This window comes from Mercenaria mercenaria, chromosome 7 (genome assembly GCF_021730395.1).
Source record: "Mercenaria mercenaria strain notata chromosome 7, MADL_Memer_1, whole genome shotgun sequence".
Taxonomy (NCBI): Eukaryota; Metazoa; Mollusca; class Bivalvia; order Venerida; family Veneridae; genus Mercenaria; species Mercenaria mercenaria.
Window position 1 is genome coordinate 36,088,023 of NC_069367.1, and position 18,993 is coordinate 36,107,015.

Consider the following 18,993-nt stretch of genomic DNA (forward strand, 5'->3'; position numbering starts at 1 on the left):
ATGCACTGTTTGTACGTCACAATTATGACGTCAAAGGGTGCGCGCTGGAAAAGAAAACCACAAGCAAATATTATGAGACTATCTTCCAAAATATAGATAATAGTCCTTGATGTCGTGTTACAATCAAAATCACAAATCTCAACTAGTAATTTGCTCCTGAATAAAATCTTTACGTGTCGTTCAGATGCGTATTACAGTATCACTCTTGCTGTGCCCTCTTAAAATATTTCCTTCGTATCTGAACTCGAGACAATATTTTATTTAACGACAAATCACTGTTTGTGATATTGTATCTTTTATTAAAATATGATGGGAGAAAAGGAAAACAAATATTTGTAGATAAACTGGACTCAATGAGTATACATGATAAAACAACTCGTTTACAGTTTGAGAAAATTAATTATGTTCATGTAAACAATATATGACGTAAACAATGCCCTACATTTAGAACTTACAGAAGAGATACTGATCAACATATGTAAGTAAACATACAATTTTGTTCATAATTTCAAAGGCAAGGTATGTTATACATATTAAACACGTGTGTCCCTTCTTTACAGGGATATTTTAAGAACAGTAATGTGTTAAGAATTTAATAAATCATTTCATTTAATTAACATATTTTACATATTTTGTGAACGCTTGATTTTAATCTAACCTTTTAGCAAGCCATTTATTATGAAACGTACATTTCAAAATGTACGGGCGCACAAAAGAAGCTGCCATTTGAATTATCACTTGACATATTTTTCCAAAGGATTTTTCATCGTCATTTTTGTTACTCACTTTCAGTCTATGAGCAGCTTCTACCTGTTATTCAAAGGATGCTGAGAAATTAGGTGCATGCATAAAGCATTTTTGAAAGATGCCTTGTCTTGCCACAGTCGTGCGCCATATATCTCCAGCCTTAAGTACATACGTGCAAAGTACACACGTTCACACACGTGCACAATACTTGAAGAGGTGCAGGCAATGATGAAAACAGTTTAACCTTTGTGAACAAGGACGCATATTGATCCGTGTTTTGTTTTTAAAACTACTGTTGATTTGTAGTATTTATTTCCTGTCAGTAATTGTTAAGACGTCGTTGATAAACGATCATCACAACATAAGAAGACATACTCAATTAATGTTCAGTTTCATTGATAATCGAACTGTGTAAAACTCTGGTAGGAAACAACATAAGTTGTAGAAATTTTCATATTCTTTTAGAGACTATTTTATAAATCAGTTGCAGTAAGTTATTGTTCATGTCGAAATATCACGACGACAAACGGATATTTGTAAAGCTGATGTTAAACGCTTGTTATTATAAAATATAAAACAAAGATTTGGAATGTGTTTTATTCCTTTCAGGATTTCCGTCCTTGTTTTAAGAAAAAAAAATAAAGCTGTATAAGTATTGGTATCATAATACTTTTATTCAGGTTTCAAAATCATCTATAATTAATCGCAAAACATGCTGACCACCATTATTATGGGGAAAAAACTACAGTACACGTATATTCATTTTCAGTTTCATCCGTACGATCTGTTGGTGGATAGGTAAAAAATGGGAAAAGGGAAATCAAACGAAGGCGAGATGTGTGTGATGTGCGGAGCAATGAGTGAGTACAACTTTTGATACTGAAGGTGATAAATAATTGCAGAAGGCCATAAAAAAAATCGCAATATTAGCACGATCAGCATTTTACCGCCTTTCTGTTGGGATGTACGTAATTAGTTTTATAACTAAAATGCCAATGTGTAAATATGATATTTGCATATCAGCACTTCGATAATGCAAACTCAAATATCTTAATATGAATATTTAAATATTCGCAAATTAGCCTAAACTTTATTCGTCTTCATTATGAACAGTAAAGTTGTTCAAATTATGCTCTACACCACATTTATGCAAATTTAATGTTTTATAGACATTCAAGTTAAATCATTTTTTAACAAGATACTAATTTTAAAAGACTTATATTATTAAAACACATCATGTTAAAACGTATTTATATATTTTAGCTTTCTGTTGCTTCCTTGTTGTACTGGTTATTGCATTGCTCGGCTATGGTATTGCAAAGATTGTGATGGGTGAGTTTTCTAAATTAGTAGTTTTCCTTTACTTTAATCGCTGCAAAATTAACCATGATCAAAAGCAGATAGACAAAAATATCTATATCTAATTAGGTCAATAATTGTTTCTATCCGCTTGCAATTTAGATACGATCTGGTGACGAGGATGCAATACTTATTTGCTCTTGCTGACCGCTTATTAAATGTTTCCCTCATTAAGTGATTTTAAGAATAATCAAAATAAATATTTATCCACAATACAAAAATGATTTTCACAGACAATTCATTTTTATCATTTCGGTGATTTTTATCGATTTAATGTCAATATTTAATTTTTCCTATATGATTATGATAATTGATGAGAATCTTAACCTTTACCCTGCTAAATTTCAAAAATGGACTGGTCCATCACCCAATTTGGGCAATACAATTTATTATTCAAAGGGGTGTTCACTGAAAATTTACTGACTGAATAGCGACTAGTGCGGACCATGATCAGCCTGGATGTGCAGGCTGATCATGGTCTGCACTGGTTGCCAAGGCAGAATCAGTTGCTTGCAGCAGGCTTAAGGTTAAACGTTAACTTTATAGTAACTCTAGTTTAATGCAATGAACTAGAGAAAACAGTGTGATTTGTTAGTATTCCCTTTTTCAGGATCGGTATATCTACATGACTGTAGTATTGAAAAGTTGATCCCGATCTACCTTATAGTAAGCGGTTTGGCACCGATATTTTTCGGCGGTTTTGGCCGAAAGAATGAGGACGAGTCAAGTTCACTCAGTGGTTTAGTGTGTGGAATTCTTGGAGGCTTGTTTAATTTAGCTTGGCTGATTTGCGGTAATTTGAATATGTTTTCATTTTTTACTAAGTATTACTTAGCTGCTAACGTTTTAGTATCGTAGAGTTTGAATTAGTATATTACATGAAAACGTCGTCATGTGATTTTCGTAAGGTAGATGTGACTTAAAATCAAGAATTTTAAACGATTAAATGAAAAATCAAGACGTTCTTCTCCGACGAAAAACGGTAACCTATGCCTAATCTCAGTCAGCCTGTAGCCTTTATTGTAAAGTTGCATCAGACTAGAGTAGTCTTTGCTTATCGTGCATAAAATATTGGTGAGATGCGGTAGAGTAGTCTGTAAGTTTATCGTGCATAAAATATTGGTGAGATGCGGTAGAGTAGTCTATAAGTTTATCGTGCATAAAATATAGGATAGATGCGGTAGAGTAGTCTATAAGTTTATCGTGCATAAAATATTGGTGAGATGCGGTAGAGTAGTCTATAAGTTTATCGTGCATAAAATATTGGTGAGATGCGGTAGAGTAGTCTATAAGTTTATCGTGCATAAAATATTGGTGAGATGCGGTAGAACAGTCTTTTAGTAGGAGAGATTAGGCGGAATGGTATTGTGTTTAAAATATTGGTGAGATGCGGTAAAATAGTCTTTTGCTAGCTGAGATTAGTACGGGTCTTAAATTATCGGTCAACTCTTTGTAAAATCTAGGAAGTGAAATATTTATTTTGCTAATGTTCAGCATGAAGATCAGCCTTTTGTGTACCATCTCAAGTACCGCTTACTGTTAAACACATTTTAATCGACTGTGTGGACTTCGCTCCACAGCGCAGAGCACACTATAACGTTCAAGCTTTGAAAGACCTGTTTTAAAGTTTCAATCGACAATATTTTGACCTTTTTAAACAGACATCTACCGTAAAATCTTAACATGAAATGTTTTTATTAACAACTATTGCGATATTATTATGTTTACAATTAATATTTATTTAATAATATATATATGTTTTTACATTACTGTTTTTAGAGATGTTATTAAGCTACGTTTTCAGTATAATTTCTCCTCCGCGATATATTTGGTTCTCCGTAAAATTCAATTAACTCAGTCAGGCACGTATAAACACGTACAAAAGTTGTTTACAATAGACATTTTAAACAGTATACAAACGAATGCAAATATAAAATTATAAAGCATTTAAAGTTACGATTAATCTGTCAGATTGAAGAAATGGGATTTAAAAGAAATATTAAAGCAGACTTTGAGTTCGCATGTCTTAACTTATTTTGAAGAGAGTTCATAGTCTTGGAGCTATGTACATAAACCTATCGTTACCATAAGTCACGAAATGATCATTCGGACTTGCGAAAGAAATCCTGGTATTTTATCATCTGATGTTCTTGTCCAGTTTGTATACTTCTTCTCGTATAATGGTAAAAAAGACATAGGTTTGGGATTGACTGTGAATTGTCTTGTAGATGCGGGTCAAACATTTTGTCACGTACTTTGTACGAAACTGGTTGCAAAAAATGCTGGCTCCTTCAATACAGGTTACAAAACTCTGGTTGAGCGTTCTATTCATAATGTGAGAAGCTGTGTTTTAGGCATATTGTAATTTCACTTCTTAGTGTATTTAGATTTACGTTAATAGTGATATTCACTAAATGTATATACATTGTTAAATGTTGGGAGTAAAAGCGACTTTAGTAATATAAAAACTGCTTCTTTATATCAGGAAGTGTTTGGACGTACCCACATTTTGGCAAGTTAATTGATTTTACGAAATGTGAAGGCAACGTGACAACTGGCTGTTTGGACAAAATCTGCAATAAGAATTTGATTACGTTCGCGTTTGCTTCGGTGACCATTGATTGGATGTTTATGGGTTTGTGGATCGGTGTCTTTGCTTGTCAACTTCGGCCTCTTTGCAGCAGGGGTTAAAGGTATGTATCTATTGAGTGTCTAGATTATACCTCATTAAGTGGAACATTTAAAACACAGGAAATGAAGCAGTCATTAAGAGATAATATTCACATGTCAAACATCCGGTTAACCTCGCTTTTTCCGGTAGTGGACTCGAGTGTGATTTTAGTACACAGATAAGATTCTCGCCTTCTTACATATATCAATTCAAGTTAAGTATAAAAATTCAAATTACAAAGAGTTTAAGAAACAATTTTTAAAAATTAGGTGGGCATGCTTCATCATTAAAATATACAAAGTAGGCAACACCATTAAACAAAAAAGCTTAACTACATTTTATTAACCTTTAGCCTGCTGGCGGCAAGTGATTCTGCATTTGCGAGCACTGCAGACCAAGATCAGCCTGCACGGACGTGCATGCTGATCTTGGTCGCACTGTTCGCTATTCAGTCAGTAAAGTTTCAGTGAAAACCCCTTTGAATAATAAGTGAAATGGCCCAAATTGAATTAATGGACCACTCCGTTTTTGGTTTTGTTGATATCGTATTAGAACTGACGGAAAATTTAGATTTAGATGTTTGAATATGATATACTTGAAGTTACAAATTAGAATATGGATGTTGAATATAGAAAAATATCTTTTAATCTATTGCATTACTAGCGTTAGAGATTTTTGCAAATTTCACGACTGTTTACATAAAAACATTCTCTCTAGAAGTCAGTAAATCACTTTTTTACTTTCGATTTACAGTTTTTAACAAACATAAGAACAGTCTTTTAGAAAGGTTATTTGCATTAATTGAAATCAAATCAAATCTATTATATATTTTGTATTTTGTATTTCAGAAATGTCGATGTCGGTGAAAATGGCGAGATGTTTTGGATACTGATAAAGACAGAATGAAATAGTGACATGCGTGATGTGTTTTTGTGTAAGATAATGTACTATAGCGCAGAAATAAACGCGCATATGTTTTTTATGAACTTGCTTCTGTGTACATGCTTTTGAAAAAGTTGCTTTTATTTAATAAATATAAATATATAAAGTTTCTGTACTTGTGTAACTATATACTGTACATAAACGCATGAACTTGTTAATATAGCTGAACATGTATTTGAATGATTTATTTGACTATGTGAAACGCATTTCCAGTTGCTTCTTCTTTGACAATAAAAATATTAAACCTTTTGATTCATGTAAATCATACTACGTTGTACTAAATGAATGATACATTTTCGAACAGAAACATTAACTATAATATTATTATTCATAAAATTTAAGATTATTGATAACACAAGTTTATTTCACGTACTACAAGTTTAATAGGCTAATTAATTAATCAAATGCACAAGGAAGTATCACGTGATCAGTGATCTTGACATGATCGTGTAAAACAAAAGAGGATATTTTGTTCGAGCTTCCAGTAACTTCAGTGTGCAATATCCACTATTTATGTTCATCAAACGTTTGTCTCTGACATTATGTGCTTGTTTGGTCTGTTCAAACATGTGTCAGATACACATACACCGACTTGAATTTTTGTTTTAGTATAATAATGCTTTGTTTCGAAATTCGTACGCCCATCCAGTCAAAGACCTATTCGCCGTTGTTTTCCTATATTCTTAAATGTATAATGTTTTAAGTCATAAGGTCTTACACCCCCCCCCCCCCCCCCCCACCCCCACACACACCCGCAATGTTTGGCTAGATATAATACGTATTATGAGAAAAGCCATGATTAGAACTCCTAGAATGAATATTCTTTTATTTATCTTAACTTTATGTTTCTGATTCTGATCTGTGTGTTGAGGATGATCGATCACAATCCACCCTAACACGCAGCTTGTGTGTCTGTAAGCTTAGTCGCCGGTGGTAGCCCATACGAACACCTTACCCTGAAGACTATCAATGATTGTTATTCAAGGACAGTGCAAAATAAAATCTGTAAAAAGATTCTTTGGAAGCAAAGATTGCAACCAAGAAGAAATAATAGCAGACTCGGTTTGATTAAGTATTTTCATGAGAGGTAATGAAATGTGCAACACCTCTCACGTCCCCTAGCACCGGCTTAATAGGAACTCTATTACACACATGTTGAATGGACTCCATGATCTCAAAGGACCAGAAAATATAACAGCACTGAATCCAAGTACGGGGAGACGTTTCACAGCCGCTACACGGCACTTTAAGGATTGCTGGTGTGATAGTTAATAAAATCGGTAAAAAGATCCTTTGGAAGCAAAGAACGCAACCAAGAAGAATAATAACAGACTCGATTTGACTGATTTTGTTCATGAGAGGTAAGATACAGATGACGCTTCAATTTGAAAAACTTCCCTGGTTTTGTAGCATGCCCTGTGTAAAGCATACTTACACTCTTATCTGAATGTTAGTAATCATTATTCGAGAAGCGAGGTTTCGAACTCATGACCCTGGTTTCGTAGTCAGTGTTACAACTGGACCACTGCGTCCGCTCTTTATATAACATGCAGTTTCGCTTCTGGATCAGCTGAATTGAATTCAGTCGTGGTATTTATCTATCTATGTGACAAAAGGTATAAGTTATTGAGATACTATGATCAAACGTTGACCTTCTTTTATTTACATTATTATATTTAGCGGATTCAAAAGTCGCCATTTCTGTTATTTCAAACCCATTCTCCTCCTACTCCCGGCTACTCATAGACTTTCAATTACTTTACCTTTTGTGTCAAAATCTTTATGTACACGCTGTAATTTTTCAAAAGTATAATCATATTTTTCGGTGCACAAGTTATGACCAAACAAGTCGGATAATATTGTGTAGTATAGGGATACCCGCGTCTCCCAAAATAATGCTTTTTGGAGGAACAACAACGTGCTATCTTATTACAAACTTCGGGTTACAAGGTCAATGTTTGTGAAAGTCTGAAAGGCATGCATATAAAAAGATATATACTTTAATAAAGACAAAGGATGCTTTCTCAAAAATGTATAAAAAATGAATTTTCTAATAATACAAATGGGTACTTTCATTGCAAGAGCTTTGATTGAGATATTTTACTTACGGAATTAGGAAGATATTATTTGCTTATCTCGTATACGAAATAAACAATTTTTTTTCTCTCTGTCACTTTTTCAAATGAAAATAACACACAGTAGTCCTCAGTATCAATAAAACATTGCTAAAAAATGTGTTACTTTCAACAACAAATTGCCATATCTGGAGCCATTTGGAAATTATTATATTTTTCGTTTGAATATTTGCTTTGATTCTTTCTAACTTCACTTAGTTATGGAAAGCTGCATCAAACAATGCTAACTCCTTTGTATATATTATGTAATCATACATTTGTGAGGATTCGAACCAGTTGTATAGGCATGATAGAGCTGTTGGCAAAATAATGTCACAGCATAAAGGCTAAAGTTTAGACAAAGATTAATAAAAACAATTTAATCAAACATTTTAAAATTTTAGGGCGTAAGAGGTGTTGCACTTTTCATTTTCTCTCGTGACCAGACTCAGACAAACCGAGTCTGCTGTTATTTTGCATGGTTGCATTCTATGCTTCGAAAGAATATTCTTGCAGATTTTATGTTTCAATGACGTTCCAAGGAGTTCCTGCTAGATAGAATGGACTATTATGTTAACAAAAACCAAACGATTCCAATTGTCAAGAATAAAGCTGCTAATGGGTTGATATTAACTATATTGTTAGACAATATTCATATACTTTTAATAGACAATTATGTCATCAGTAGATAAATAGCCTTACAATGTCCAAACATTTCAAAAACTTAGAATGATCATGCACACAGGAATGTTCATCATAGGCAGCAATAACTATTGTATTTCGTATTAAGTTATTTTGATAGGAATTGAAACTTAACACCAGGTTTCAATCATGTTTGTGTCCAACGTTTTGAAGTAAACTGACGATATATCTAAAATGAATGGCCTGCTTTATAAAGTTATAGCGATAAGTTTTTTTAAAAAGGGGAGCGATGGTCTAGTGGTTAAGGTGCCGGCCGCTCAACCCAGGGGTCGTGGGTTCGAGCCCCACTGGGGTCACGACCATGACTTCTCATATGACACCAGTACTTGTTTTTCCAAGAAGTGGACTCGAGAGTGGTTCAAATAAGCTTTAAGCTTTCTCCACAAACGAGCTTAAATAAATTCGTATTAACTAAGTTTTTTAACAAATATATATATATAATAACCTTCGGCCACAAACAATGACACTCAGCAAAATATGTCACAAATCGGCAACATACGTAATATGTAATAAGAATTGGTAAATTGGGAGGTGCAGCGTATTCTATAAAAATTCTGTAAAGAAGTCGGCATGTATTTCACAAGCAAATATGAACAGACAGAAAAAAAATCCATACTGTACCTTTTGTATTGTATGACTTGATAAAGCTCTATAAATAGCACACATAAAACCTTTTAACATCGATAAATATTGAAGATTTCGTTCAATAACAAAACAACAGACAAAAATGTAGAGGTATAATAAACGGGTCATTATAACAGTAGCTTGATCTGGGATTCGGCTCTCATGGATTTCGCAAGTACGGATCACGCTCGTGAGATCTGATCTTGTAAAAGTCCACTTGAGCCGAATACAGCATCCCAGATCGAGCTACTATTATGATAACCTTATTGTATTCATATGTGATTTTCAAAGAAATACACCAGCAACATCGTCTTTATCATTATTATTTGATAATATCTTAAATTAACATCTACATTTTAAGTTTATCTTATATGTTCGAATTCAAAGTTTATGTCCAAAATTCCGTCATAAGACATAAAATGTTTTGGGAACTATGAATTTCTTACCTCTTGAAGCAATATTCTGCGCAGGAATATCTGATCCATTAATTCACTGCTAAAAAGCACTATTTATCAGTTATTAGGTTAGTAAAAACAAAAATGAATGCTTTCCAGATAGATTACTTAAAACGTTTTTCCAGAATATTGCGGCTTTCATGGTTGCTTTTTATACTATTATCTTTAATTAAGCTGTAATAACTTCATCACAAATAATATTCAGATCGTAATTAAGTTCGTTTAGATTTCAGAGATTTAATTAAGAACAGTATTCAACATATTTTGCATATTTGTTTGATTGAAATAATTATCATGAGTTACCAAGTTAACAGTATACTATGGTGTCTTTTTTCGGACATTATACAGCACAATATTTCATTGTAGCGCGTTGATAGTTTCATTTTGTTGCGCTGGGTCACGCTCCAAAATGGCTAACCAAAACTTCCAAAGTCTGTGTATGACGCTTTGGTGCGCCTGCCTTGATGACACAACGAAACTAGCTACGTAAGCTGCGCGTACACCAAAGCGACAAAAACGTAATGTACTGAAAAGGCCATCATATTTTACTCCTGATTGAGAAAACATCAACAGCCTAACGATGTTAGAGGCTTTATTGTGGAATTTGTTTCATTATCACAACACAGTAGGAAAATCATTACAACAATCCTTTTTATGTAAGTACCATTGAACGTATTTTTGATTAGCATCATTTAAGTACAGGGGCTGTCAAAATGTACTTTGCATGCAGATATACTTCCGAAAACATTTATATGTTTAAAAGCTATATGTTCTTGCAGTTACTTTGGAAAAAACGCGGGAAAATAGGTGAACAAATTCTTCATAGCATGCATAATATCCCAGCGATATGATTTTGACACAATGACTCCATATTCAAAACTCCAGCATCAAACATTTGTACAGATTATGCTGGTTCTGGTCTCCAAATCTTGGAACTTATTCTCCGCCATGGAATTCGCAGTCAAAACAGTCACTTCCGTGTACTTTTGTAAATTATATAACACGCTTAGCCTTGATATAAGGTTCCATTAGCAATGTGTAGTAAGCGAGTTCGATCCTATTTAATTTTTAGATGTCCCAAAGACATAAAAAGGGAATCGCCGCTCGCTCGTGAACTTCAGTGTTTTTTTCTAATGAAGAGCCATAATGTAATGCAGGTAAAATAGAGAAGCACGAAGGTTCCTGTTTAAACATAGTAATATATATGCTTGCATTACACAGCCGATGTCTGCTTAAAACAGACGATAAGGTATATACTTTTAAATATTCATCTACATGAATGAAAACTTTTACAGAAATTTTTGAACACCCCATACTTTCATTTTCAGCCGGCTTATATTGTCAAAATAATAGAATAGAAACACTCCGTCGGTGATTTCAGAACATTCAAGATGTTTGTGAACATATTATTATTAGCGACTGTGTGCGCTTTTGTATATTCAAGCGAACCAGAATGTTCCAGATTTCACTATGAAGAGAAGACGCTTGAAAAGATGATAAAAACGGAAATTTTCGTGGAGAAGATAAAATCGGACAATGAAAACATGCAGCTTCAGATGTCCAGTAGATTTGATGCTCTACAGGATGACTGGGAGAACGTAAAGAATGAAATAAACGATGCTAGAGAGGAGAATAGGAAAGTTATTGACAAAATCAAAGATAAAGTAGATGGTATGTATTTATGCACTTCCTAAACATATTTTGTTACTTAAACAATTCATAAAACATTTACAAAATGATATATCAATTGTACTAATTTACGCAGACTTATTTCCTGCCAGTCAATAATTTACTAACAGTGTAAAGTTTACAACATTGTATAAATGCTAAAATGATATGCAAAGATTTGGCTGCGTGTTTTTATTCAAATTGTGTTCTAGGGTTGTATTTTTCATATTAAGCTTACTACATATTTATCCAATATATGCACTTTAGAAATCAATTTCGTTCAATGTTGTAATATCTTATTAGTATGGATAGCTTGGTATTGGATTCAACATCTTGAATTAGTCATTATATTAATTTGGTAGTTTCGCATGTTTGTCGCATTTTTTTCTACAATGTAGTATTTCATTGTTTAAAATAGGTGATACTTTTAACATTCACACGATGTAAAAGATAGGACAATTTGCAAAGAACAAACTTTTTTTAAGTAAAAATGTTTTAACATTATTTGATCATTTCCCTCAGCACTTGACATTTTTGTTTACTTAAAAGTAATCTAGTAACAATTATAGCTCATGCAGCTAAAGAAAATTAAAAAAAGAACAATACCAAATTCTAAAATTAACATTTTCAAAGCTTGTAAGGGCAATGTATTTCCAAAGTAAATTTCCAAGAAATACTCCTATCTCATACATATAGACATTGTCTGTAATAATATTTTCATCTAAATATGTTTTATTATTATTTGATCATTTTCTTATTTGTTAGCTACTATGTGGTTCTCTTCTTTGCAAATTAGCCAATGTTTTCAAAAAGCTCAGGTTTAAAATAAATTATACATGGGATCAATTGATAATTGTCACTAAGACAAAGGTGGTGCATCCTTTTGCATACAGGTAACAAATATACACATCATCACGACAGTCTGTATTCTGATATAAAAAGTAAAAGTAGAGATCGAGATTTTAATTCAAATAAGTTGTAGACAAAAGCAATACTGAGAAAAAAGTAAATATGAAATACAAAAAAAAAACATACAGAAGCTCCCGCCAGTGCATTTCAAAACAGATTGATTCCATACAGACATTAAAATGTTAAATCAAAACCCATCTAGGAAAAAGATTTATACATTCTGTACGTTCTTTACTTAATCTATCATTTTATTAACACATAATTTAAAAGAATAAGGAACAATGCACACTAGTACATGTATGAGATGATACTGAGAATTTAATTCCTTCATTTTCACCGTTTAAATTACAATCCATTGAATTTAAAATTAAGATAAAGTTTCTAAATTTAAATAATATCTAAATTTCAAGGTATGATTTGTAGTTATTGAAACAGTGCACTATGGTAATTACTAGCAACCGTATAAATCAAACAGCAAAACGTGTTAGATTATCAGATGAGCATAGACACGTCTGCATTTGATATGTGTGAACAAATTACATATCAGGAACACTTTTACATCTTATTTACTGTCAGATCATTTTCAGACCGATAGCCGCCCATATCAAAATAATAAGCGTTTATATATTCATCTGCTTCACTGACACACTGTCTTAAATGAATAGTACTTCTATGTTGGTACCGGGATTGACGTTGCCATTTTTATCCGGATCGCCACTTACCCGTCAAATATTTAACAATGCCGTATGCCAGATATATGTTTTCATGATTTTAGCCATGACGTCTATTTTATCAAAATCAGAAAGTTAATGCTTGCTTTCTTTTTGAAATTGAAAATGACGAACGTACATAATATGAAAATGTCTAAAGATTTAAAATGTTTGATTTCCAGATCAAGAAAATGTAGCTGTAGCCTTCGCTGCGCACAATCTTGAGAAGATTTCACCAAAGAATGGCGAGACCCTTGTATTTAGCAGGACGTCCTTTGACAGGGGTTCTAGTTACAACAACAAAACTGGAGTCTACGTTACACCTGTCGCAGGCATCTATATGTTTAACTTGCATCTGTGTCTTTCTGATGGTCATTACGTTTACTACGAAATTGACACTGAAAATGAACCTATTATGATGGGACTTTTCAGTGACGACGACGGTAGGTACGTCAGCTGCCAAATGGCTACAACTACAGCTATACTGGGTGCAAAGGAACGTGTGTGGATAAAAGTCGTATCATCTGTTAGTGGCCTACGTTTCTTTAAGGATTCAAGAGTTTGGAACAGTTTTTCTGGTGTTCTGCTCACAACAATAAATTAAAACAAATGCCAGAGGACTAGTCCTTTGCGTCCTTCTAAAGTTACATTTTCTTTGAAAAGAATTCTTGCTAGTGTTTATACACTCTGTTATGAATTGTTTCTGTGTGTCTAAACATCTCTTTTTGTTTCCAATGTGTTTTAAAGAACTGTTGCAATCATAACGTTTTCAGCTTGATATATTCTTTTTGTTGTTTAAATAATAGATCGACAGATATTTTAGCATAACCCTAAAATGTATCTGAGTAAATGCGGTATCTTCTATCACAAAGGTTGGGACATCCAGCGACAAGAATATTTCATTTCTTACGGATGTGTTTTGACAAGTTACCAGCCTAAAAATGAACTATAATACCAATGAATGATGCCATAACTTAAAGAATTCACGGTTGGATGAAGATTCTCAATCCCTTGAATAAAAATGACATTGTTTTCCTCATTAAAGAGTTAACAAACGTGTTTAAATGTTTGCTTCAAAAAATATTCTGATGACAAACGTCGGCTTCACTGTCTGTTTATGTTGCGATGTCCTCTACTATCTAAGTGCTAAGTTCCTGTATAAAATTTTGTATAACGAATCTGTCCGCCCGTTATACTTAGACGAACCATTGAGTTAATCTGTCTGACTGATGCCACTGAAACAAGGGCCAACATTTTTGGAAAAATGAAACCCCGTGCGCAATTTCATTTTAGACAATACCGAAACATTAGACACGAACGCACTCCAGTCCTGTATCTTTATGTACAGTAATACAACTAAGCTGAATTACAATCATTGCTAAGTCACGAGCACATAGCTTATGAATATCTATCACGAAATAACCAACACTAGAACAAGACATAGATCACATAAGCATTAATTTTAAAAAAATCATGAACATTGGTGGGGAAATTATAACTATACAACTCTATAGAAATTGATCTATCCTGCCAAATGGCACAAAATTTTAGACCACTCGATACGTAAGCAACGTTGACCAAATCTTATTGTTATATATATTCTAATACAAGTCCATAAGAATTGGCAAAGAAATGCGGATGCTCGAATGTTGGAATAGTCAAATATCGGTACTGTTACCCAAGGGCACATAACTCTAGACCTACGTGTCCAATCCTGTCTTGATTAAAATTAAACAAGTTTGTATAAGTACATTGTATTGGTATTTCAACATTATATCATTAATTAGGATTGGCGGAGGAGCGAATGTGCTAAAGTGTCGTGTCAAAAAGGTCTAATACCTTAATTTTCTGTCTGAATAACATAAGAACTGGTGAAAACGTGAATGTGCTAGAAAGTAATCAACGTTTAACATTATTATTAATAGTATGTTTTATCAATCAAGGACATATAACCCTGATTTTGCAACTCAAATCTGGCACATTATAATACATATAAAGGAGCACTGCAGTCGTATTCCTATATTGTAGGTACAATCGATATAAGTAAGGAAAAAAACAATATGAAAACCAATTAAGTTGGTGAATGATTAAAACTTTTCTAGCTGCTTTATACATTGTACAATTTTGAAACATTGTTTTCAAGTGATGCAAGATTTCAAGAGTTGTTGGTGAGAAGCGGAATGTATATACATATTTTCTAGATATCTAACATCTTTGAAAGACAATTGCAATACTCAGATTTACTTTGTGCAGCACTGTATGTGAGACGCTACACATGTCCCTGTCTTCATTGTTATAACTTTATCACTCGTCTAGACTTTGTATAAATATTATTACGATTCATGTTTATCATAAATTCCTATTACATAAACATGTGACGCATGGTACAGAGCTTGCTAAATGATTAAATTTTTCTAATTTTTTTGTTTGTTTTGGTTTAAATGCCGAATTTTAAAAGTATTTCGTTACGTAACGGCAGGAAGTTTACCTAACACGTGTACCTGGATTCTGTACCAGTATTAATCTGTTCTCCACAAGTAACTGCAAACTTCTCCGGACGAATCAGAGGTAGAGGACGAATGACTCCATACACAGTATCACCCAGTATCGATTTAATTTACGACTCCGCGATCCGTAGACCTGCGCTCTCCCAATACGGGCTAATTCTCTAGTTATTTCAGACGTTGAATAGTCATCATAATAATTGCATAATATTCAAATTCTACTCTTTTTTTCAACAGCAAACTGATTTTACAAATAACAAACCGGAATATATTAATTAATTAAACTGACATCTAGTTTGTAAATCTATCTCACATCAAATACACCTGAACTCATGCAAAAGTTAGATTATTGTAATGTTTGTTACACAAGTTATACAATGAGTTCACAAGGAGAAACACTGTATGCCGCTGAGATCTTGTTACAGGATTCCGTTGTTTAGATTAGAACGTTATTAATACACGGAAAGAGGTATTTTTTAAAAAATACTTTCTATATATAATACGAAAGATAAAACTTTTGAAGAGTTTTACAAGGAAATACTTTTGAAAACACAGACATCGGGATGGAAATCAATAAAGGGGTATAATTGAAAAGGTAAGATGCGTAGATTATGGTCAATGTACATTGCACTTCCTCTAAATGTCCTCTTTTATTGTGTGAAAATTGCATTTATTTCATACAGTTGTTTTATAGTTACTCCCTGAACAAGAACATTCAATAAGGGAAGATACTTAAAAAAGGTAGAAGATTAGAGTTATGGTTCTAGCACGTGACATATCATCATGCAATGCTGATGATTGGTGCCAAGTGGTTTCGAAATCCATCCATGACTGACAAAGTTACAAAACGTGACATGAAATCCGGATGGATATTCAATAAAGAGAGATAATTCAAAAAGTAATACGGCCAGTTTCATGGTTCTTCCAGGTGACGCATCATCATGTCATATTGATCATTTTCCCCAAGTCTTTTTGAAATCCATTTATGAATGGCAAAGTTACAGACCAGACACGAAATCGGTACGAACGAATGCACGGATTGACGCTGCAATTACTACATAACGTTTACAGGAAATAAAACATAACAGAATACCATTTATTATTTGTCGAGACACCACAGAACGCGTGTTAACTTTTAGTTATCTATGAAAAGTTAAATGGTTAAAACTATACTTTATTACCTCAAAGGAAAATATGTATAATCCCCGAAACCTTTATACATTACTAGTGTCAGATATTGATTGAATACGGGTATTTCATGATTGATTTTGTATCCGTGTTTTGTTTTTAAAACTGCTGATGATTTGTTGTATTTACTTCCTGTCAATAATTGTTTAGACGTCGTTGATAACCGTTTATGACAAAAAAGAAGACATACTCAATTAATGTTTAATTTCATTGTTAATAAAACTGTGTGAAGGTGGGAAGTCGATATAAGTTGTAGACCTTTGCAGATTCTTGTATAGTTTTTTTTATAAATCAGTTACAATTAGTTACTGTATATTAAGAAATATCAACAGTCATCGGATAATTGTAAAACTGGTGATTAACGCTTATTATCATTATAAAGTATTAGTATTATTTCATTATTTCAGTCTCATCAGTGTTCAACATATATTACATAATATACACAATAAAATATCAATAAAATGCACACTGGCACTCTATAAAAGAGTTATAAGAGACTTATAACTAAAACATATCAATATTACTTAGACTATTATATAAGCACATTTAAAACACCATGTTAAAAGAAAGCCCATAAAACCGTGAATAAGAAAACAGCCAAATTTAAATTTGGTTGTACTGAAAATGTTTTTATCTCATCAAATTGTTGATGAGCTAATTAGCATCCACCTCTTAGCAAGAATCATATATGAAATAAAACAATCATTTAAATATCAAGAGCTGTCCGCAAGACAGCGTGCTCCACTATTCAGCAATTTGAAAGTAAAATGAATTTATGTCTCAATAAAATACCTGTACTTACACACAAAATCTATGTAAAAAAATAAGGATAACACCTTGATGACCTTGATCTTACGTATAATGTGCCCAGTCCCTGCATATACTTTGTTTGTATGCTGGACAATGTTTATGTGAATTCACAATAAGATATAAGCAATAGTAACAAAGATAAATCAGAAAAACAAAGGTTGCCGAAAACTTTAACATTAAAAATAACCGAAGTATAACACCTTGGTGACCTTGACCTTGGGTATAATTGGGCCAGCCCCTGCACATACTTTGTTTGCATGCTGAGCAGTATTAATTAGGAGTTACAGTAAGATTTAAGCGAAAGTAACAAAGAAAAACAAAGGTGTCGAAAAATTTTAACCAAAAGAAGCTCACGCCGACACCGGGGCGCTAGTAGAGTAGCATCCATTTTCTTCGAATAGTGGAGCTAAAAAAGCACCTTTAAGTTAGCACTTTATACAGAGGTAAACAATTGCAAAAAGAGTGCACCTTAGCATTATTTACAAAGGTAAAATTGTCTTCTACTTAAAATATCACCACAGGTTTTGGCATATCTTCTGACTAATTATGGATATGTGAACAACAAAATAAACGGTTCAGTTTCTGCTAAAGCAAGGAAATTAGGTTCGGCATTCAAAGTATGGTGGAATAAAGTCTCACTTAAATCATTATACAAGCTACAATTAAGAATTACATGTTTCTCTGTTTCTATAACATTACAAAATGGGCACTTTCTATCTTTGAACTTAAATTTTCGTACCGGCCTGTTTCCGGCCTTATAGGTGCAACACCACAGCGAAATTTACAAAATGCTGACCTATGTTGCAATGGCATTATCATTTTACAGTAATTTTCTACACCAAAACCAGATTACAAAATACAGTAAGTTCTAAGTTTGCTCCGTCCTCTACCAGACGTACTGTCGATTCTGTTAATAGAGTATGCCCTATTGTGTACAAATTTTTCATTGATATCTTCACAACATTTTCTACAACAACTCGTTTAGACACATGTTTTTTTATACTACAGTAATTATTTAAATTACATTCAGTTAGTATATTTCTAAAATAGAAAAACCAATTCTTACAAAACACACGCGACTTAGAAATAGCCCATTGTGCAATTCGCTTGTTAATTCTATCCGCAGATGTATTACAGAGACGTACCCAAAAATATGAAACCGTTTCATGTTGACGTACTTTAAGAGGCTACCATGCCATCTCTCCAGCAAGTGCTACACTAGCTGTATATTTACCAGCACATAAGAAAAAACGCATAGCTCGATTATGCACTGAGTTAATACAAGAGTATGACCGATAGCCCCATATAGACGACCCATAGTTGATTACTGGCCAAACAAGTGAATTATATAGTTTACAGTAGATATCATAAGGCACCCTCCAATGGCTTTACATTTAGCAATAACTAGTCCAAGTGCACGACTTGCACTTTGAGCTACTGCTTTTGCAGTTACATTATAGACAAGAAATTCATTTAAAATTATACCAAGATATATATACTTATCTACAGTATCGACAATCATATTACCACACATAAAAACACAGTTTGATCTTGGAACAGATACAGGTCGAAAATGAATAACTTTACTTT

The 18,993-nt window shown here is 33.1% G+C and overlaps 2 protein-coding genes across 4 annotated transcripts in view; both read left to right on the top strand.

Moving 5' to 3' along the window:
* Nucleotides 1-1,021: 1,021 nt before the first annotated feature.
* The window catches only part of LOC123554417 (uncharacterized), a 30,412-nt gene continuing 12,440 nt past the window's right edge, over nucleotides 1,022-18,993 (top strand). The window contains exons 1-6 of one of the 2 annotated variants that reach the window (XM_045344550.2): nucleotides 1,023-1,169; nucleotides 1,517-1,607; nucleotides 2,011-2,079; nucleotides 2,717-2,899; nucleotides 4,592-4,799; nucleotides 5,626-5,968. In XM_045344550.2, the coding sequence (XP_045200485.2) occupies nucleotides 1,553-1,607; nucleotides 2,011-2,079; nucleotides 2,717-2,899; nucleotides 4,592-4,797 (513 nt within the window). In that variant the 5' untranslated portion in view covers nucleotides 1,023-1,169; nucleotides 1,517-1,552 and the 3' untranslated portion in view covers nucleotides 4,798-4,799; nucleotides 5,626-5,968. Of the gene's footprint in view, nucleotides 1,170-1,516; nucleotides 1,608-2,010; nucleotides 2,080-2,716; nucleotides 2,900-4,591; nucleotides 4,800-5,625; nucleotides 5,969-18,993 lie in introns of those variants that run through there. The other variant, XM_053548105.1, reaches the window with a different exon arrangement.
* LOC123554415 (collagen alpha-1(VIII) chain-like) lies at nucleotides 6,457-15,323 on the top strand. 2 transcript variants are annotated; one of them, XM_053548104.1, is made up of 3 exons: nucleotides 6,457-7,080; nucleotides 11,059-11,285; nucleotides 13,084-15,323. In XM_053548104.1, exons 2-3 carry the CDS (start codon nucleotides 11,108-11,110, stop codon nucleotides 13,503-13,505), a joined length of 600 nt encoding a protein of 199 aa, XP_053404079.1. In that variant the 5' UTR covers nucleotides 6,457-7,080; nucleotides 11,059-11,107; the 3' UTR covers nucleotides 13,506-15,323. The 2 variants fall into 2 exon arrangements, with proteins under 2 accessions (XP_053404079.1, XP_053404078.1); XM_053548103.1 differs by lacking the exon at nucleotides 6,457-7,080 and having other exon boundaries at nucleotides 8,142-11,285.

What these genes read in the sequence shown, in the direction of transcription:
- LOC123554415 (XM_053548103.1), top strand. Translation starts at nt 11,006, where the DNA reads ATGTTTGTGAACATATTATTATTAGCGACTGTGTGCGCTTTTGTATAT. An exon ending in AATCAAAGATAAAGTAGATG is followed by an intron (nt 11,286 to 13,083) that starts GTATGTATTTAT and finishes TTTGATTTCCAG; the next exon opens with ATCAAGAAAATGTAGCTGTA.